At 49.5% G+C, this 22,213-nt stretch overlaps 1 protein-coding gene across 1 annotated transcript in view; it reads right to left on the minus strand.

Annotated features, from left to right (window-relative positions):
- Positions 1 to 2,152: 2,152 nt before the first annotated feature.
- The window catches only part of CLSTN3 (calsyntenin 3), a 45,462-nt gene continuing 25,401 nt past the window's right edge, over positions 2,153 to 22,213 (minus strand). Inside the window, exons 6-18 of the mRNA XM_056848447.1 lie at positions 19,974 to 20,159; positions 18,908 to 19,177; positions 15,079 to 15,191; positions 14,483 to 14,645; positions 13,387 to 13,443; positions 12,723 to 12,880; positions 12,397 to 12,545; positions 10,218 to 10,444; positions 7,929 to 8,099; positions 6,902 to 7,047; positions 6,655 to 6,790; positions 3,594 to 3,811; positions 2,153 to 2,320 (exon numbers count right to left, since the gene is read on the minus strand). Of these exons, the coding sequence (XP_056704425.1) occupies positions 2,153 to 2,320; positions 3,594 to 3,811; positions 6,655 to 6,790; positions 6,902 to 7,047; positions 7,929 to 8,099; positions 10,218 to 10,444; positions 12,397 to 12,545; positions 12,723 to 12,880; positions 13,387 to 13,443; positions 14,483 to 14,645; positions 15,079 to 15,191; positions 18,908 to 19,177; positions 19,974 to 20,159 (2,162 nt within the window). The remainder of the gene's footprint in view (positions 2,321 to 3,593; positions 3,812 to 6,654; positions 6,791 to 6,901; positions 7,048 to 7,928; positions 8,100 to 10,217; positions 10,445 to 12,396; positions 12,546 to 12,722; positions 12,881 to 13,386; positions 13,444 to 14,482; positions 14,646 to 15,078; positions 15,192 to 18,907; positions 19,178 to 19,973; positions 20,160 to 22,213) is intronic.

Raw genomic sequence — 22,213 nt, forward strand, 5'->3', positions numbered from 1 at the left:
TGTTTGGGAGCAGTAACCAAAAAATCACAGCAAGGTGGCCAAAAAAGCACACAATAAAGAGTTTTGTTTTTTTACAAATGCCACAAATATATTAGTATAACAATCAGCTCAAAGTCCTGAAAAACAAATGTGAACTAAGGGTAACAATCAACACAGGGTTCTGACGAACATATATATATATATAAAAAAACAGGTAAATGAAGCACAGCGCCCAAGCAACACATAAATAAGCCAATTTTTTTTGTCTTTATTGTGTGCTTATTTGGGAGTAGCAGCTGGGAAGAGCCTCTGCTTGGCAGGCAGAAGGTCCCAGGTTCAATCCCCAGCATCGCCGGTTAAAAGGGTCAGGTAGGAGATGATGTGAAGGACCTCAGCCTGAGACCCCAGAGAGCGGCTGCCGGTCTGAGTAGGCAAACTGACCTTGATGGGCCAAGGGTCTGATTCAGTAGAAGGCAGCTTCGTGTGTTCGTTTGAGACCAAACTGTCTGCAATCCAGGAAAGAGTGAAGTACCACAACCAGTGAGAGCCAGCGTGGTATAGTGGTTAGGAGCGGTGGACTCTGATCTGGAGATGCGGGTTTGATTCCCCACTCCTCCACATGAGTGGCGGAGGCTAATCTGGTGAACCGGGTTGGTTTCCCCACTCCTACACATGAAGCCATCTGGTTGACCTTGGGCCAGTCACAGTTCTCTTAGAGCTCTCTCAGCCCCACCTACCTCACAGGGTGTCTGTTGTGTGGAGGGGAAGGGAAGGCGATTGTAAGCCAGTCTGATTCTTCCTTAAGTGGTAGAGAAAGTCGGCATATAAAAACCAACTCTTCTTCTTCTTCTTCTTTCCCCCACCCCCACCTTTATCCTCTTTCCCGTTTTTTGGCAACAGGCAGGGCAGTTGAGAGCCTGAAGCTACCCGTCTTCAAAGGAAGAGTCCTCAACACTCCAGGCGTTACTTTTTAAAACCCCCTTTTTATTTTAAAATCTGCTCCGCTTCCTTCTCCGTGTCGGGTCCCCCCTCCCCCCTCCCCTTATTATTCATTTTAATATTATTGACAATTTTACAAAGCGACACAAGCTGCAGGTTTTTTTCGTTTCTTTGCCTCAAACAAGAAAACAAGAAGAAACCTCAAATGACAACATTGAAAAAATATACAATATATATATATATAGAATTCTTGGGGATGCCGGCGGACCCCCGCTTGTCCTCCCCACCCGCAAGTTACCCTCCGAGTACCTCTGCTGCATATCATGCCAACCCCAGCTTACCCTTCTCTGGTGGGACGGGAAGCTCAGGCTGGGGACGGAAATGGGGCCCCCCAAAAACCTGGGGAAAGACAGAGCGGCCCTTCCGCTGGCATCTGCCATTGGGCAGAGGCGGCACGGTGTAGTAGGGTTGCCAGGTCCCTTTTCGCCACCAACAGGAGGTTTTGGGGATGGGCTTCATTGCCAGAGAGTCCAGTGGCCAAAGCGGGGAACTGATCTCCATCGTCCGGAAATCAGTTGTAATAGCAGGAGATCTCCAGCTAGCACCTGGAGGTTGGCAACCCTACAGTGTGGTGACTGCCTTGGGAGGTGGGTTTGGGACGCTGGAAAGGGCGACCGTTGAAGGTTGACAGCTCTGGCATGATCCCCAGTACTTTTGTGCAGCTCCGCTTGGCAGCTCTGGGTTGGGAAAGTCTTGGAGATTTAGGGGTGGAGCCTGGGGATGGCAGGGTCTTTTTTGGGGGGACACCTCAGTGGGGTACAATGACCCTCCGAAGCAGCCCTCTCATCCATTGGAACTGACCTCTTGGCTGGGGATCGGCTGTAATTCTGTGAGGTCTCCAGGCCCCACCTGGAGGTGGGGCAACCTTGTCTGTTCCAAGGAGGCTTGCGCATGGGAACTCCCTGGGGAGGGGGCAGTCTACCCCTGCGGGATTAGCGGGAGGAGGAAGGTGCCGCCCCGGTTGCCTGCACGCCGCGCCAACGCTCCTTAGGGCTGGCCTTCGCCATACTTCGGAGGAGTCGGGAAAGAAGCGGGGCAGGGAGTGGGAAAAGTAAAAACAAAAATTGACAAGATGTGGGAGCAGGGGGGCCCCCTCCCCAAATATTAAATGTAAGCAGGCCCTCCCTCTCTCTCGTGGATGTCCCCCTTCTCCCGCCATCCATCCATCACTCCTCTAGTAGCGGCAGGAGACATCACGCTTGCTCACGATACGCTGGTCCTCGGTAGCGTCGCTGCCTGGAGAGTCGGGGGATTCGGAGTCGCTGCTGTCCTCCTCTTCCACGGCCTCCCTGCCTTTAGACTCGGCGGCCTCTGCTGCCTGCTCCTGGCAGCTCTGGTAGGACTGTCGAGGGGTGGTAAAGGATGGAGAGTGAGAAAGAGAGGCAAAGGGACCCTTCTTGGGACCGTTTCCAGAAGTAGTGAACTTCTGGAAAGAAAACACTTTTTTTTGCTGCTTGTTTTTGAGAAAAGTGAAATTTACAGCCGGGGTCCTTATAGGCCAGGCTTGTTTTCTTATCGAACCTGTTTCACTGCTTTAACGACACCAAACGCACCATCCAGAGCTTTAGCACAGACCGTTATACTATTTGATGTATTTATGGAATTCGAAGTATGCATGCCTTGCGGCACAAACCTAAGGAGGGTTGTCCTGTTAGCTTTCTACAAGTAAAATTGTGACTATACCCAATGCCTTAGAAAGGGATGCAAACTGTTACACTCAGGAGAAGAACCCTCTCATAGAGCGGCAATAGACTATATTTGACCATCAACACTGAACACACTGAACTCTTTTAATAATGTATTATCTTATGCATTATAGCATATTCACTTGTCCAGGGTCAGACCTCCTACCCCGCACTTACATCCGAGGAGATGGAGGTAGGGTTGCCAGCTCCGGGTTGGGAAATACCTGGGGATTTTGGGTGTGGAGCCTGAGGAGGGCGGGGTTTGGAGACGGGAGGGACTTTAATACCATAGAGTCCAATTGCCAAAGCGGCCGTTTTCTCCAGGGGAACTGACCTCTATCGGCTGGCAATCAGTTGCAATAGGAGATCTCCAGCTAGTACCTGGAGGTTGGCAACCCTACTCAGGAGTGAGGGAGGCTGGAGTTGTTCCACCCCAGGAAGCCCTTTCAAAGGTGCACCCTGGCAGAGCCAGAGAGGAAGGGGGCAGACCTCACCTATTAGGGTTGCCAACCTCCAGGTAGTTGCTGGAGATCTCCTGCTATTACAACTGATCTCCACCTGGAACTCCATCAGTTCACCTGGAGAAAATGGCCGCTTTGGCCATTGGACTCTATGGCTCTCCTCCCCAAACTCTGCCCTCCTCAGGCTCCACCCCAAAAAAACCCTGCCGATGGCGAAAAGGGACCTGGCAACCCTATTACCTACATAAAATCTCAGTTTCAAAAGTATAATCGTTCTTTCCGAAAGAAAAAAAATATTTCGTACCAGTGGGGGTTTTTCCCCTCAGTGCTCCCCCAAATTTCCCAATTTCTCAACTGGAAAGACAGAATGAAAAGCTCTCAGGAAAAACAAATCTTGAGTTTTTTCCGGGTTCCTTCCCCTGGGCCCTTCACACCTCTCCCCTCCTGCCCGAACACCTCCTCTACTCACCTCCATGGGGTTGACGATGATGGTGAGAGCCGAGTCGTCCCAGAACATCTCCCTTTCGTTGGCCTGGGCCCCTCCTTGGCTCCCCGCGGCCTCCACCGCGCACTCCTGCCCGTCCCCTCGCCGGTGCAAGGAGTGGATGCGCAAGACCCCCAAGACGACCATCAGGGCCAGGAAGCCCACGCACACCACGATGATGATGGTGGCGGCGCTGGGGACCACTGCAGGAAAGAGAAGGAAGAAGAAGAAGAGTTGGTTTTGGTATGCCGACTTTCTCTACCACTTAAGGGAGAATCGAGAGATTTTTGCATGGTAATTAGCAGCAGCGTTCCAGGCTGAATTGCCCTGCATATATTTTTTTAATTTTGCACGCTGAACCATCATTCCGGAACTGACTGCGAAGCTGGTGCAGGCCTGCTTCGCCTTACAAAAGAGCCCATTTAACACGACGTTTGGTGTTTGCCGCGAAGAATCCCCCTCAAGGAACAATGCAAAACAACAGAGGCACGTTAGCTTTGCATATGCTAATGGCTATGCAAACAGGAACAAAGGAGCAGGCGAGTGGGGGGGGAGTGGAGCTTCTCCTTTTGCGTTGGGACCGTAAAAACGCATTTTTAAAGTCGCATTTTTAAAAAGAGCTTTGAGTGAGCATCAAAATTGACCGTGCAAAAATGGCCTCTGTGAGACAGGTGGGGCTGAGAGAGATGTGTCTAGCCCAAGGTCACCAAGCTGGCTTTGTGTGTAGGAGTGGGGAAACAAATCCAGTTCACCCGATTACCCTCTGCCGCTCATGTGGAAAAGTGGGGCAGGGTAGCAAAGAAGCCTGAAGGATTGACTCCTACCAGGGGCGGGGATTGCTGTTACGACAGCTACTGCAGCCAGCAGCCAGCTGGACAAGGAAAGGTGAGTGGCGGCGAATGGAGGCGTGGTGGCGACACCTGCTGCCACTGCTGCCTCAAGCAATGAAAGATATTGAGCCACGGCTGACTGCTTTGGCCATGACCTTGCTTGGGTCTTAGCTAGCTTCCAAGAGGCTTCCAATGTCTCAGAATTCCCCAGCATAACTCTATCAGCAACAGGAAACCCCTAAAATGGCATAGCGGTTCTGCCCTCTCTCATTCCCATCGCGCTGTGCGTAGAACGTAAACCAGGAAGGCCAGTTTGAGGTATTTTGTTGCTCCAAGCGAGGTACAACCATCAGCTTGCAGGTCCGAGCTGCTGCTGGTTTGGTCATAGAATCATAGAGTTGGAAGGGACCACCAGGGTCATCGAGTCCAACCCCCTGCACAATGCAGGAAATTCACAACTACCTCCCCCACACACCCCCAGTGACCCCTACTCTGTGCCCAGAAGATGGCCAAGATGCCCTCCCTCTCATGAACTGCCTAAGGTCATAGAATCAGCATTACTGACAGATGGCCATCTAGCCTCTGCTTAAAAATCTCCAGGAAAAGAGAGCTTACCACCTCCAGAGGAAGCCTGTTCCACTGAAGAACCACTCTGTTAGAAAATTCTTCCTAATGTCTAGACCCGTGTTGGCGAACCTATGGCACGGGTGCCACTTCCGGCACGCGTAGCCCTTTCTGCCGGCACGCACGGTTCCTCCAAGCCGCTGGCCTTTCCGGCTCTGCCCCACCCCGGATGGGGGAGGCTGTAGCACAGGGGTGGGGAACCTCCGACATGATTGGCGGTGGCCCCCGGACTCTCCCACAGAAGCTGCCGCCATTGCCGCCGCTGGAGCGTGCACGGCCAGCCAGGCGGGTGGGAGAGCGGGGAACAGAAGCCGAGCGCTCACACTCGGCATGGCCGGCGGCTTCTCCGGCGCCCTCTGGGCCTGTGCGGGCGGAGGGGCATGGCTGGTCGGTGGGTGCCAAGGAGGCGCCCTCTGCCCCACCCTGCTCGCCTCTCGCAAGCCTGCCGCCGCGCCCCACCGAGTGGCAAATCCAAGGCAAAACCTCCCATGCATAAATGGCCTCTTTCTTTTTCTGTCTCCCTCTGTCCTTTTCTTTCTCTCCCTTGCTCCATTTCTTTCTCCCTTTCTCTCTCTTTTTCTTTCTTTCTCTCCCTCCCTTCCTTCCCTTTCCCCCTCCCTTCCCTTCTTTCCTTCCTTCCTTCCTTCTTTCCCTCCAGCGGCTTCTCCGGCACCCTCTGGGTCTGTGCGGGCGGAGGGGCGTGCAGTCCTATTCCACCTTTGAAGTGCCCACAAGCTATCCTCCAAACCCCTTTCCATTTGTCTTGATATGTAGAGAGAAAACACTAAGGAACTAGTTGCCAATCTCCAGGTACTAGCTGGAGATCTGCTATTACAGGTGATCTCCAACCAATAGAGATCAGTTCCCCTGGAAAAAATTGCCACTTTGGCAATTGGACTCTATGGCACTGAAGTCCTTCCCCAAACCCCGCCCTCCTCAGGCGCCACCCCAAAAACCTCCCACTCATGGCGAAGAGGAACTTGGCAACCCTAGCCTCTCCCTCTGGGCCCCCTCTGGGGGTGGTATTCAGGTTAAATTGCCGCATTGGCACTCGGCGATAAATAAGTGGGTTTTTGGTTGCAGTTTGGGCACTCGGTCTCTAAAAGGTTCGCCATCACTGGTCTAGACGGAAACTCTTGATTTAATTTCAACCCGTTGGTTCTGGTCCGACCTCCTGGGGCAACAGAAAACAACTCGGCACCATCCTCTATACGACAGCCCCTCAAGTACTTGAAGATAATTATCATATCCCCTTTCAGTCTTCTCCTCTTCAGGCTAAACATGCCCAGCTCCTTCAACCTTTCCTTACAGGACTTGGTCTCCGGACCCCTCACCATCTTTGTTGCCCTCCTCTGGACAAGTTCCAGCGTGTCTACATCTTTCTTAAATTGCGGTGCCCAAAAATGAACACAGTACTCTAGGACTTGGTCAAAGCCAAGTTTCATCCGGTGGTGGCAGCGTGGGCCCAGGAGGGGATTCCAGCCGCCTCCCACACTAATGATGGAGCCCCTGAGGCTCACCGGTGCCTCCTCAATGCGTCGCCCCGAATGCCTGCTCAGCTAGGGGGATCGGCCCCGTCAATCGGTACGTACTGGAGTTGCGGTGGACGTTCGCCAGACTGTGGCCGGAGAGTTCTGGGGGCAGGTGGTGGCCGCGGTGCATGAACTGCTGAGAACTCATGATGTGGTTGGGGTGAGCGGCTCGGTTCATGTTGTGGAGGACGTTCACCTGAGGAGAGACGTTGACACTTCTGAGTTCAGGCGGGTCCCGCCGACCTCAACTGCTACAGTGCTCGTCGGGGCCTGAATTCCTACGTGCACCGCTGGGACAGGCTTTTACCTCAATGGTGAACTCGTTGCTGGAGTAACGGCCGTTCATCTCGGTGCACGAAAGGCGGAATTTCCTCTCGTAAAGGGCGGCACCGTGGCGGGTGCAGTACGCCACCTGCCGCAGGATCTCTTCGTACACGGCAATGCTCTCCACGCCTACAGGTGGAAAGGGGAAAGTTGGGACTCAAATTAGCTCCACGTGCTAATAGGTCAACAGGAAAAGCAAGAACAACTTTGGGACGAAGTTCATTGAGCAAAACGGGGAGTTCGCCACAGTGTCGTTTTAAACCTGTGCTGAGATTAATGCAAAGGCAGTGCAGATGTGATATACCATGGTTGATGCTAGAAAGAGGAGTAAATTGTGCTGGAGAGACTAAATGCGTGTCCCATAGGGATTTAATGTAGTACCATTGATTTTAAGATACTTGTTCAGCACTGTTGGAATGTTTTAATTTGTTGTTTGAAGTATATATTTATTATTATGATGTAAGGGGAGGGCGGGATATAAATAAAATGGAGGAGGAGGAGGAAGAGGAGGAAGAGGAAGAAGAAGAAGAGTTGGTTTTTATATGCCGACTTTCTCTACCACTTAAGGGAGACTCAAACCAGTTTACAATCACCTTCCCTCCCCAGAACAGACACCCTGTGAAGTAGGTGGGGCTGAGAGAGCTCTAATATAGCTGTAACTTGCCCAAGGTCACCCAGCATGGCTTCGTGTGTCGGAGTGGGGAAACAAATCCAGTTCACCAGATCAGCCTCTGCCGCTCATGTGCAGGAATGGGAGATCAAACCCAGTTCTCCAGATCAGATTCCACCGCTCCAAACCACCACTCTTAACCACTACACCACACTGGCTCTCATATTATTATTAATAATAATAATAGCAACAACAACAACAATAATAGAAAAAGATTCCCAGGCTGGCTGAACGTGGGCCTGGATATGGGATCATAAATTGGGTCTAAATCGCTTAGCTGCACTTAGCTATACCAGGAGGGATGCCAGAAGGAGACAGAGCTGCCCCCAAAGGTGCACACCTGTGATCGAGAGGTAGGCCGAGGTGTTGATGAGCTCCAGTCCTCGCTGCCGCAGGGAGGCCCCGTCCAAGAGCAGGTACTCCCGCTCTGGGTCCAGGTCTTCTCCAACCAGCGAGATCTCACAACCGTCCAGATTGTGGACAATCTCGTCGGACATCCGGGTGTCTGCCACTGCAAGGAAGAGAAGACAGAATCATAGAACCATAGAGTTGGAAGGGGCCATACAAGCCATGTAGTCCAACCCCCTGCTCAATGGAGGATCAGCCTAGAGCATCCCTGACAAATGTTTGTCCAGTCTTTGCTTAAAGACCGCCAGTGAGTGGGAGCTTGCCACCTCCCTAGGCAGCCAATCCCACTGCTGAACTGTTGAACAACTCTTTCTAATATCCAGCCTGCAATTTAAACCCATTATTGCGAATCCTATCCTCTGCTGCCAACAGGAACAGCTCCCTGCCCTCCTCTAAGGGACAGCCCTTCAAATACTTAAAGAGAACAATCATGTTCCCCCTCAACCTCCTCTTCTCCAGACTCATCATCATTTATTTATGACGGTCAAAGACCAGCTTAAACAAAAAGAAATATCATAAATAATTTAAAAATGTCTAGTATTTGATCAAGTAAAACGAAAAATTAGTTACAACAACTCTTGGTAAAATGGTCTGTTTAACATAAAAGACATTATGACAGCTTCTTCTGCCTTATTACACATGCGCTGGCACAGAATCTCGCAACCTGATAGGTAATATCTTTAACAGAATCATCTAATAACAAAGGCTAACTCTATCTCTAGACAAAAGCTAGACAAAATTGGATCGATGAACATTTTACGTATGTCTTGATAAAATGGACAGTGTAAAAGAACCTGTTCAACTGTTTCCACCATTCCAGATTGACAGAGGCGGAGTTCATAAGGGAGACGGGCATATCTCCCTTCAAGAAGAGCAGATGGGAGGGCATTAAAGCGGGCCAAAGTAAAGGCTCTCCGATATTTAGGGTAATCTAAGGCATAGAGATAATTTGGGGAGCCAAAAAATTAATACGGTTCTCCACTACTGGAACTGAGTGAGCCCTTGATCTGTTAACTTGGAGGGCAGAGTCCCAAAGCCTTTGTTTAGCTATAGTTTTTGCTCCTTGATAGCCAAGGTTTAGTAGAGTTGCGCTTGATAAACCTCAACATTGCAATTTATCCTCAATTGATTTAATCCATTTTGAGGACAAATTATCTGCAGAGATTAGGCGACTTAAACCAGATGGGAACTTCTCCAGACTAAACATAGCTCAGGTACATGTGACACCAAGAGGCACAGGTTAGCCTGATTCTGATCAAGACTACGTCAAGGAAAGAGGCCTTTAAGCCGTTCCCCTCCCTATGTCGTGTCCCCAAGGAATACGATATTTTGCCCATAGGTTCTGGTACAACTTGGCTGTCTGATCAAAGCAAGTAATGCCCAAGGTCACCATGGCTGACGTTTGTGGTTTCACAGCATATTTTGAGGAGGAGTTCATTAAAGCAAGGCTTCGTATTAGCACTGCACCCTCTAATTAGAATTCAGCCTTCTGAAGTGTTCAAAACAGTGGATTAGGGTAATAAGAATATGGCTGCTTTCACAAGTGTTGAATAATACACTTTCAATGCATTTTAGCACTCGTGCACAATTGGATTTTTCTGTGTAAAACAGGAAAAATCCAGTTGCAAACCATTGCTTGGAAAGTGCATTATCCAACATGTGTGAAAGCAGCTTCCATCTTATGCTTGTCCTTTTGGAAATGCTACAGTTTTTGCCCAAAAGGAATTCTAGAGCTTTTTCCAGGTGCGCCATCAAGAACAAGAGGTGTCAGCTGTTTATCAGTAATACCATGAACACATGAAGCTGCCTTATACTGAATCAGACCCTCGGTCCATCAAAGTCGGTCTTGTCTACTCAGACCGGCAGCGGCTCTCCAGGGTCCCAGGCAGGGGTCTTTCACATCACCTACTGGCTTAGTCCCTTTAACTGGAGATGCCAGGGATCGAACCTCGGACCTTCTGCATGCCGAGTAGATGCTCTACCATTGAGCCACAGCCCCTCCCATGATACAATATAAGCGAATTGTTCACAACTACAGACTGGAGTAAAGGCTCTACTATTTACAGTGTGAGTAACGTCAATACTTTGAACAACCAAAAACAAGGTGCAACGTTGCTCGGGCATGGGACATTGCTTCAACCCAGGATTGCCAAGGCTGCCACGTTATAGATTCCTGTTCCTCCCACAAACCACGAGTTCTCCTTCGCAGTACCCTACTCACCCGTGCCATGCCAGCTCTCATCCTTCTTGGCCTCCACCTGGTGTGAGATGGAGCACGAAATCTGGAGGTCAGGAAACAGCGGGACCCCCTCGGGTCCTTCGAAGTCAGAGGAGGGCCGGGCGAAGTGGGAATTGCCGCTCAGCAAGATCTGAGGCGCATCGGGCTGAAGCACCACCACATAGCCCTCAACGTCTGGAATGGAGACGCAGGATTCCTCGCTGAAGCACCTGGCGGGAGGCAGGAACCGAGAGAAAGAGAGAATCGCCACTGGCCCAGTCTTAGAGAAGACGTGCCTCCCTTTTGTTATGCACACCCGGAAAACACCTTCGATTTGTGGATCACAACATGGGGGCATTCAGCTTTGAGTGGGGCTAAGAGAGCTCGAAGAGAACTGTGACTAACCCAAGGTCACCCAGGGGGCTTCATGTGAAGGAGTGGGGAAACCAACCCGGTTCACCAGATTAGAGTCTTCCGCTCATGTGGACGAGCAGGGAATCGAACCCGGTTCTCCAGATCAGAGTTTGTCGCTCCAAACCACTGCTCTTAACCACTACACCACACTGGAAGGACATCACATTCAGTCTTGCCTTTCCTCCCTCAGTTGTCTGCCCATTTAGTCCACACGGTCCTCGAGGCAGGGCCTATCGCAGCGGTTCTCAACTTTCTTTGCTCCATTCCCCCCTTTCACCATTGTTCAGAATACAATTGCCCCCTTCCCAAAATAGTCTATCTCAAAAGGTACATTCCAAATAATGTGCACTTTGCTGAATAGTGGTCCTGATCCCCGCCCCTGGAGCCCTAAAATTCCCCCCCAGGGGGGAAATTTCCCCTTTGTTGAGAACCCCTGGCCTATCAGCTTATGTCGCTCTGCCTTGTACTCCTTGTAAGCCACCTTGGGTCACTGCCGGTGGCCCGAAAGGCAGGAAATAAGCAACGTCATAACAAACACTCATCTTGGCAGGAGCATAAATCCAGACTTATTGTTGCTTGGTCCTTTTGTGTTTTTCCAGGGTGGGGGGAATCTGGTGGCTCCTGGAACCAAGATTTTTGTCCGTTAAGCCCAAATAATATGCAGAACCGAATGGTGGTGCCGAGAAGGCTCGCGCTCTGCAGAAACTAGCATTGTTTCTAGCGAGTCCCTTGTGTCTGCCTAGCAGGCTGCAAAGACGAGAGCAGAGATGGGCCTCCCTTCCATACAAGCCAGTGTGAACAATGCATTGTGTTGTTGTTTTTTCCTGGTTAAGATAACAGAAATTAGCAGATAACTGTTCCCCAAAACAATGCTTTGTGCAGTGTGTGTGTGTGTGTGTGTGTGTTAAGTGCTGTCAAGTCGCTTCCGACTCGTGGCGACCCTATGAATGAAAGTCCTCCAAAATGTCCTATCTTTGACAGCCTTGCTCAGGTCTTGCAAATTGAAGGCTGTGGCTTCCTTTATTGAGTCCGTCCATCTCTTGTTGGGTCTTCCTCTTTTCCTGCTGCCCTTTGTGCAGTACAGCAGGTCAAAACTGTGAGAAACGCTGCTGTCCAAGCTAGATCTGTTGCTTTGGTCCAACATCACCAAATGGGTGATAATTCCCCCTATATTCGAGATTAATGCTGAAAATTATATTAGGGTGCCATTTGTATTAAATTAGGATTTATGGTTTTGATTATAATGTTTTGATCTTATTTTCTATTATAATTGTTGTGTTGTAAGCTGTCCTGAGCCCGGCTTGACCAGGAAAGGTCAGGGTATATATCGAATAAACTAAACTAAACTAATTTTTGGCATTCTGCGCGAGAAACTGAGAAGAAGAGGAAGAAGAAGAGTTGGTTTTTATATGCTGACTTTTTCTACCACTTAAGGGAGAATCAAACTGGCTTACAGTCACCTTCCCCTTCCCACAACAGACACCCTGTGAGGCAGGTGGGGCTGAGAGAGCTCTAAGAGATCTGTGACTAGCCCAAGGTCACCCAGCTGGCTTCGTGTGTAGGAGTGGGGAAACCAACCCAGTTCACCAGATTAGCGTCCGCCGCTCGTGTTGAGGAGCAGGGAATTGAACCTGGTTCTCCAGATCAGAGTCCACGGCTCCAAACCACCCCTCTTAACCACTACACCACGCTGGCTCTCAAGAGCAAAGGGTAGTCCTGGGACACCGCAACAGACAGGCGACAACGCCACTGACGTGGTACAACTCACTTGACGGCAGTGGTAAGCTTGAGGGGCCGAACCCCTGGAGTAGCAAAGCGCAGTGAGTTCATGTAGGCCACGTGCTGGATGGCGTGGTTGAAGGTCTCGACGTCATCCCCTTCCAAGGTGAGGAGAGACTGGGAAGGGTTAACGTGAACCTGTCGGGAAAGGAGGTGAGGTCAGGCTCCTGATGAGGCCTAAGCTCAGAGATCAAGAGACACACAGGAGAACAGAAGGAGATTCCGCAGTAGGCAGGAGCAGCCACAGTCCCGGGGAGCAAAGCCAAGGTGCAACGGGGGAAAGAGGAGGCCATGCTGGCAGAGGGCAGGGTCTACCTTCATCCCTTTGCCAAGGCTGTCAAAGTCACTGTAGTCCAGCCCCTCGCGGCAGGCGTAGAGGCACTCGATCACCTCCCGGCTCTCCAGGCTGCCGGGGCGTGCCGTGAAGCCGGCCAGGTAACCGTGGAAGTAGTGGTGGATCGGCAGAGGGTCTCCTGTGGCAATACAGGAGGAGGGGTGGTGTGAGAGACAGGTGAAGTGAAATAGAGGGGGAAAGAACAAAAAACGACAGAGGAGGAGATAAAGAATGTGGGCGGAGGGAGAGGTGGAGGGAGAAGGAAGCAGGGGAAGGAAGTCTTGGATGCGGAGCCAGCCAAAAACAGAGGCGGTGGCATAGATGTCGGAAGGCGCGAGGAAAGTATGCAAGTCCCCATTGCATCTTTGCAGTCTCTGAAAGGGTTTCCAGAAGAACAAATTCCTCAAAAGACAATCTGGGAAAAGGCAACTGGTGGGATGCCCCCAAAGGTCATACCGTTTTGAGAAAAGGCAAGTCCGGCTTTGAGGAAAATATAAACCACGTCTGTCCCAGCTTCCAAGCTGCCAGGTTATCAGGATGCCAAGACTTTTTTCCCCAGTGGTGGAGAAGGGAGGGTTGTGTGGGAGAAATGTCATGCGTGAAGAGGGATGAGAAAGATGCTCGGCGAAGGACGGTGTAGCATACCTTGCCCCAGATCTGTCGAGTTCTCGTTCCCTTTCATTTTGTCTTTGCTCTTCTCCTCTGCAAAGAAGCAAACAAAATCAGATGAAACCCAGAGCATTGAGCAAGAGTCGCTCGTGAGCCGAGGAAGACGGCGCTCCTGGGGTTATCGCGCTGTGGGGGGTTTCCGTTCCTACATGCGGCTCATTAGCAAAGGAGGCAGCCAGACGGTCGCAGCCCAGAGGCCCCATCTTTGGGCTGGGAAATAAAACGTAGGACTTTAATTGCTGTCTGGCACCGCAGGGCTGAAGAAAGCAAGGACAAGGCCTGCTTTCCGAGCTGGGTTTCCTGGAAACCAGAAGCTTATTTCGGCATGCAGGTGTTAACTGGCTTTGCGTAACTAGCCAATGGTCGTTTTTCTTGATCAGATTTAAATTTCACGTAATTACATTTCACCCTGGAGTTCCTGTATTTCATGGCTCCTTAGCCCTCCTGTTTGCCTTTCCGCCCATAAAAATGATAGAATAGCAAGAAATCCATGCATGTGAGGTTCGTTGCTTGCTGGACCCACACTTTCCTATCAGGAATCTACGCTCCAGCAGTCTCCAAGCTCACACTAAGTCCCCGCCCCTTTAAATGCTGCTTTGTAATTGGCTTACTTTGTAGTGCTTACTGTGAGAGAAAATTCCCCCCCAACCCCAATTGCTGCATAAAAAAGTTTTTAAGAACAAAAAACAAAAAATGGAGCAATCTGAAAGAAGTGGTGGGGGAGAGAGAGAAATGCAATCCTCGTTTTTAAAAAGCCTTTCTTCTGCTCGCAGGAAGCATTTGAATCCCCACCTCTTTACACGCTGCTTTGTAATTGGCTGTGAGAGAAAGCAAGCTTGTGTGTCCCGCGCTTTGCCTTATGCATGGGGATTTCATCCAGGCCGAGATGGAAGAATTGGGTTAACAGAGGAACGGGAAGATCCGGGATTTGTGAGGGCTGGCAGTGAGGTTGTCTCTAATGGACGGAAAACTTGGGCATAACTCCAAGGAACAGCCAAGACAGACCCGGGGCGAACGTGAGTGAAGGTACCCATGCATAAACGACCAAAATAATCTGCTGACAAGCACTCACCCGCCCAGCAGGCACCGATCATGAGAGAAGATTCCCGCCTCGGGGGATGGATGAGGCCATTGTCATGGATGAGAGCGGGATCATAGGAGACACCGTCCACATAAAGTGTCACAGTGGGGAACTCCAGGTTCAGGGCGTAATGGTGCCATTCATCATCGCAGACCTGAAGAAGAAGAAGAAGAAGAGTTGGTTTTTATATGATGACTTTTTCTACCACTTAAGGGAGAATCAAACCAGCTTACAATCACCTTCCCTTCCCTTCCCCACCCAACAACAAACGCCCTGTGAGGTAGGTGGGGCTGAAAGAGTTGTGACTAGCCCAAGGTCACCCAACTAGCTTTGTGTGGAGGAGTGGGGAAACAAATCCAGTTCACCAGATAAGCATCTGCCGCTCATGTGGAGGGAGTGGGGAATCAAACCCGGTTCTCCAGATAAGAGTCCACCACTCCAAATCACTGCTCTTAACCACCACACCACGCTGGCTCTCCTGCAGCCAGCAGAACGAAAAGGAGGGAACTTTCACTCCATGTGCAAGAGCAAGAGAGATATATGAAAAAGAGGATAAGGAAAGCACGTTTTCCCTTTCTTCCCCTCACCTGTTCCAGTTTCCAGAGGAACTTGACAGGCCTCGCACTCTCCAGGAGTGGCCAGTAGAGGAAAGCGATGCGACAGCCGTGCACAGCCAAGGAATAATGGGAGTATCCATCCTCTGCGCAAGGACAAAAAAGGAACATCGCATTAAGAAGCTACAGAGGCCTGACCTGGTATACTTCTCCTTATAAACTCTGGAGACGATCCCTATTTCTAAAATCTGTTCCCGGTAGAGCACTGTTCCATTTTTGCTTTTGGTGGAGATTTCGGGGAAGACCTTTTTTAAAAAAATGTGCATGAATTCTCTCCCTTCAGTCTCTAGGAGATAAATATCTAACATGGTGTGGAAGAACAGATTTATCTCAATTCTCGTAAATGTGTATATAAATTCATATGCAGGGTCCCAAAATACCAGATTACTGCTTCCCTTTCACACCCACACATACCCCCAAGCCAGATGCGAAATGCTGCTGATTTGCGGGCGTCCTAGAATAAATCCTGCCACATCTGTTGTGGGATTAAGCCTTCTAAACTATTACCGCCGGAATATACTGCGCAACCACTTCCATAGTAAATGAGAAGGCTGTGAGCAAAGGGATTTATTTATTTATTTGACTCTTTACCCTTGTGGATCAACAGGGTTGCCAACTGCCAGGTAGTGGGGGAAAAGATAGACATCCCTGTACTGAAATCAAACAGATTAGGAAATTAATACAGATGCAAGAATTATTAACAAAGTGCAAAAACATTTATAAGCTACTCATTAACACACAAACACATCATGGGGAACATACAAAGACATGACCTACAGCATAACAATCAAGGTGATAAATATCCAATGAAATCAAAAAGTTTCAATAATGTCTCTATGTAGAGTACAATGGATTCATTGAAGAAAGATATCCTGTAGTCTTGTAGAAGCCGCAAATACGATGAGGATACGGCCTTTTCAAATTCTTAATTAATAATTCTTCATCGGTCCTTCAATCATTAGTCTTCTTATAATCTTACATTTTCATCAATAAGTTGTAGGTTACATCACACGTCCCACAAAGGGTAAGGATACATTGTGTAGCAATATTTTTGCACTTTGTTAATAATTCTCGCATCTGTACTAATTTCCTAAACTGCCAGGTAGTAGCAGAAGATCTCCTGCTAATTCAACTGATCTCCAGCCGATAGAGATCAGATCACCTGGAGAAAAATGGCCGCTTTGGCAATTGAACTCTATGGCATTGAAGCCCCTCCCCTCCCCAAACCCCACCCTCTTCAGGCTCCGCCCCCAAAATCTCCCGCTGGTTGCGAAGAGGGACCTGGCAACCCTATGGATCAAGGCAGCTTGCAGTTCCAAAATCACAATTCCAAAAACTGAAAACATACAAAATAGAGTAAAGGCCACCCCCTCCACGAAAATGCCTTCAAAGTTTGGCTCCAGCAAGGCCTGAGACTCCTTTCCTTACTTTACTAGAAAAAAAGGGTGACTTCACCCAGTTCACACCACCAAGGTAGGGTTGCCAGCTCTGGGTTGGGAAATACCTGGAGATTTTCGGGGCCTGAGGAGGGCGGGGTTTGGGGAGGGGAGGGACTTCAATGCCATAGAGTCCAATGGCCAAAGTGGCCGTTTTCTCCAGGGGAACTGATCTCTATCGGCTGGAGAGCAGTTGTAATAGCAGGAGATCTCCAGCTAGTACCTGGAGGTTGGCAACCCTAAGCTGAGCCCCTGTAGCACATCAGCACTCTTCTTCTTGCCCCACCCCAAGCTTGGGGGGGCTTGACTGAAGAAACTTCACTTTATTTCTTCTCCCCCCTTCTCTTGGGTGCTCCTTACTTGAGGATTTCTAGAGATCAGTTGTAATAGCGGGAGATCTCCAGCTAGTACCTGGAGGTTCAAACAAACAAAAAAAGAACCCTGCTGATAGGAAGTTAGCAAAAGACAAAACAATGTTTCAGCAACGTGGACCACGGTTACAGATTATGAATGTATTTAATATGCAAGTATAATCACAATACACATATAATTACAATAGCCACACAAATCGTGAGCCGGAAACAAAAGCAGAGGAGAGTTCCGTAAAGCGTCCCCAGACACCAAGCCTGTTAAAGCCACAATGGACTTTTTGACAAGATACCGATTATCATGGAAGTGTAAGAATACAGTTCCTCCGATGCCAGATGTTCCAAGGAAAGCTGGTGGAAAGCACTTAAAGGTACAGTGCCTACATTCAGGCTTGATTCTCTGCGTGGGCTAGTAATCCCAAACGTTTGGTTTAGCACACAAACTTCAATACGCAAGCCCCAAGCATCCGATTTGAATACTAGCTCCGATGCAAGGAAGAAGGTGTACACTTAACCAGCATAAACCACTCCGCTATATAACAGTAGGATCGATAGAGCTTACATCGATATCTTGTGGCTGTTTCTTGTTATATCATAGCCCAAGCAACTGTTTTCGAACCTGTTCTATAGAAAGGATATGTGTGCACTCCACAGTTATGAAAAAAAAAACCCACAACACTGCTACCTGGAACAAAAGCCAGCTTCCTGAGAATCCCAGTTTTTATTTTTATTTTTAAAAAAACCCTAAAAACATTCAATTTCTAGCTCAAATGGCTTTGAAGACAGACATGACTGTATGCAGACAACGCCTACTGAAGTCTGAACCCGGGTACAGTGGCTAGGGTTTTCAGGTCCCTCTTCGCCACCTGGTTGGCCCCTGTGTGAACAGACTGCTGGACTTGATGGACCTTGGTCTGATCCAGCATGGCCTTTCTTATGTTCATATGCAGAGGACAGAAGCAAAACCTGTAGGTTCCTTCCTTATTTTGTAAGAAGACTTGGTGAAGAACAGACCACGAGGTTGCTTCCCCAGACATATTAATCCCTTTCTAACCGCATTGTGCTAGCCGTACCTCTGACTTGTAGAATCTGCTCTTTTTTAAAACGAGCCCATCTGTTTTCGCCAAACAGTCAGAGTCTGACAAGATTTCTAAGGTGCAAAGACGGGCCGTAATTAGCACCGACTCACAAGCTTAAAAGATCGTTTGCTACCGCCTACGAGGGTGTTTCCCACAAGGCTGAGCAGGTTCTTGTGCGAAGGGGTCCCCGCGCGCTCCCCATCTTCATCCCCATCTTTTTTACAGCTCCCCATCTTCTTTCCAGCTTCTTTTCAAGGTGGGGCTCAGAACGGCTTCCCCATCGATCTAGCCCTGAAGCACCCTCCCTTCAGAGAGGGCCCCCATAAGAACGTAAGAAAGGCCCTGCTGGATCAGACCAAGGCCCATCAAGTCCAGCAATCCACACAGTGGCCAACCAGGTGCCTCCTAGAAGCCCACAAGGAAGACGACTGCAGCAGCACCATCCTGCCTGCGTTCCACAGCACCTAATATAATAGGCATGGCTCCTCTGATCCTGGAGAGAACACGTATGCATCATGACTAGTATTCATTTTTACTAGTAGTTATTGATAGCCCTCTCCTCCATGAACACGTCCACTCCTTTCTTCAAGCCTTCCAAGTTGGAAGCCATCACCACATCCTGGGGCAGAGAGTTCCACAATTTAACTATGCATTGTGTGAAGAAATACTTCCTTTCATCTGTTTTGAATCTCTCATCTTCCAGCTTCAGCAGATGACCCTGCAGTCTAGTATTATGAGAGAGGGAGAAAAGCTTCTCCCTGTCCACTCTCTCCAAACCATGCATAATTTTATAGACCTCTATCATGTCTCCCCTTAACTGCCCCAAAACATAATTCCACCCCCCCATGCCGATAACCTCAATCTGCCCCCAAGGACAATCTGTCCTGCTTTTCGCTCAGGGGAGGGGAAGAGTCCTTACCGCTCTGCATGGTGCTGCAGATCACTGTCTCCTCCTCTCGCTTCCCTTTGCTGGGCGTCACGCCGTGTTTCATCCACAGGGAGAGGGTGAAATGGTCGCTCAGCCTTTCGAGAGCCCCCGTCCCGCTGCCCATCGGCACCTGGGTGGCCTGGCTGCCGTTGAACCAGTAGATGAGGCTGCTGTCCTGGCTGTAGTGGACCGAGAGGCGGGCTGTCCAGTTGGCCGTGGGGCTGGGGACAGGCAGGAGGTCTACCTCACCGGTGGCAGCACCTGTGGGGCAGTGGAAGAACACCAGAGAGTGAAGACCAGTCAGACCAGAGCGCGTCCTTCTGAAGGACGAGGAACGGTACACCCTCATTAAAGACTCTGAACATAAGAACATAAGAAAGGCCCTGCTGGATCAGACCAAGGCCCATCATTTCCAGCAGTCTGCTCACACAGTGGCCAACAAGGGGCCTCTAGGAAGCCACAAACAAGACAACTGCAGCAGCATTGTCCTGCCTGTGTTCCACCGCACCCAAAATAATAGGCATGCTCCTCTGATACTAGAGAGAACAGGTATACAGCATGACCAGCATCCATTCCAACTAATAGCCATGAATACCCCTTTCTTCCATGAACATGTCCACTCCCCTCTTAAAGCCCTCCAAGCTGGCAGCCATCACCACTCTGCTCTGGTTAGACCTCACCTAGAGTACTGTGTTTAGTTTTGGGCACCGCGATTTAAGAAGGATGTAGACAAGCTGGAACGTATCCAAAGGAGGGCAACAAAGATGGCGAGGGGTCTGGAGACCAAGTCCTATGTGGAAAGGTTGAAAGAGCTGGGTATGTTTAAGTGGTAGAGAAAGTCGGCATATAAAAACCAACTCTTCTTCTTCTTCTCTGACTACTGAAAGTGCAGAAAGCCCACGGTCTTGGTCTTGCTGGGGTGAGGGAAGTTAGGACCCCACCAGCAGCAGCTGCACCGAACTCAGGACAGAGATGCACAAAAAACTGGCCGTCCGCCCTCTCCCTTGATCCCTTCAATCCCCCTCCGACCTGAGCTGGTCGCGGACAGAATACACACCGCAGAGTTTGCGCAGGGACTTCTCTGAGTAATTATCACGATCGCAGCCCTTGGCCACGTGGTTGGTCTGCAGCTCCACGGTGGCCTGGATGTTCCACAGAGGCTCGTCGCAGGTCTCCAGATGGATGTTGGGGAAAAGCGCGAGGCTGCCAGTCCCAGGAGTATATTCTATCCTCTTATTCCAACCTGTTGGAGAGTTTTAAAGGGAGTCAATGGGAGCTAGGGCCTGGATCTAGACCAGTGGTTCCCAAAGTGGGCAGTACCACCCCCTGGGGGGGATTACGTAGGGGGGTACTAAGAGGCAAGGGGGCCGCAGGGGGGTGCTAGAGGCGGGCCCCTTCAACTGTGTCATTTACTGATTTACAATAGATCAAGCTATGGCACCATGATGGCAAATTTGGGGGAAACTATCAGAATTTTTTTCCCCAGACTTTGAAGAGCTTGGTACCCCCGATCAAGTTCATCATAAGAACATAAGAACGTAAGAAAAGCCCTGCTGGATCAGACTGAGGCCCATCAAGTCCAGAAGTCTGTTCACATGGTGGCCAACCAGGTGCCTCCAGGAAGCCCACAAACAAGACGACTACAGCAGCACCATCCTGCCTGTGTTCCCCAGCACCTAATATATTCGGCATGCTCCTCTGATCCTGGAGAGAGTAGGTATCAGTTTTGTTGAATGAATTTCAACTAAAAAAATTTAATTTGATTTTGAATAGATGTGCAATTAATTGTTACTGTTTTGAAATTTTACTGTTATTATCTTCTTTAGTGAGTCATGCAAACCCCTATTTTGAATAATGCTTTTTATAGGATAGGGTAGGGGGCGCTGGGGTTGAGTTTGTGGAACCAAGGAGGCGGTGGCCAGAAAAGTTTGGGAACCGCTGGTCTAGACTATGTCCACATCAAAGGAGCAGGCATGGATTCAGCAAATGCCCCAGAGAATGACAGCTGTCCGGTTGTGGGGAAAACCAATCCATCTTCCCTGGAAATGAATACACACTGGCTAGATGTGCAGCCTTTCCTTCTGCCATTTTGGAAGGGAAATTTAAGAAGACCCCTAGGGCGGAGAGACTCTGCCCCTGCAGCTCAGGGAAAATGGAAACCGCTGAATATGCTTTTTACAGATGTGCTTTTTATAAGATAGCCCACTCCATGATTACTGAACCTCTTATTGGGAAAACAGGCACTGGTGGAGAGGAGGAATGGACTAAAAGGTTTTTTGGCGGGAGATAATCCCACAATTACCACTCAGGTTGCAAAATACTGTGCGGTTGCACTCAAGGTACATTGCCTTAGAGCAGGGCTTCTTAAACTTTTTCCACTCACGACCCCTTTTCGCCCGAGAAATGCAACCCCGGGTATATAGGTATACAAAAGAGGTATACAGGAACCTTTTGCTGTTGCCAAATTTTTCGCGACCCCCACATTCAGTTATGCAGCCCCATATGGGGTCGCGACCCACAGTTTAAGAAGTTTTGCCTTAGAGTGTCTCCCTGAACTAATTTAAAAAATGTACAATCTGGTGTCTTATAACGGTGTTAGCCCTGGACTGTAAATTTATTCTTTGTAAGGTTTGTCTCTGCTTTATCTGGCATAATAGCTGCAAATAAATTTTATTACTATTAGTATTATAACCAATCCATCAGTTTTTATTTATTTATTATACCTTCCCCCCTGCTTTTTCTCCAAGGTCAAAACAGGGAGCACAATCTCTTCTTCCCTTTTTTTATCCATGCGATATCTAAGCCACAACAACTAGATCCAAACTATGAACTTCACATGAACACATGAAGCTGCCTTATACAGAATCAGACCCTCGGCCCCTCAAAGTCAGTACTGTCTACTCAGACTGGCAGCAGCTCTCCAGGGTCTCAGGTAGAAGGTCTTCGGCCCGCCTCTTGAACAGATGAAGCTGTCTTCTACTGAATCAGACCCTTCGTCCATCCGTCAGTATTTTCTGCTCAGACCGGCAGCGGCTCTCCAGGGTCTCAGGCAGGGGTCTTTTACATCACCTACTTGCCTGGTCCCTTTAACTGGAGATGCCCGAGGATTGAACCTAGGACCTTCTGCATGCCAAGCAGAGGCTCTACCACTGAGCCACAGCCCCTCCCCATGGCTCTCCAGGGTCTCCGGCAGAGAGAGGTCTTTCCCATCACCTACTTGCCTAGTCCCTTTAACTGGAGATGCCAGGGATTGAACCTGGGACTTTCTGCATGCCAAGCAGGTGCTCTACCACTGAG

This window comes from Euleptes europaea, chromosome 4 (assembly GCF_029931775.1).
Source record: "Euleptes europaea isolate rEulEur1 chromosome 4, rEulEur1.hap1, whole genome shotgun sequence".
Classification (NCBI taxonomy): Eukaryota; Metazoa; Chordata; class Lepidosauria; order Squamata; family Sphaerodactylidae; genus Euleptes; species Euleptes europaea.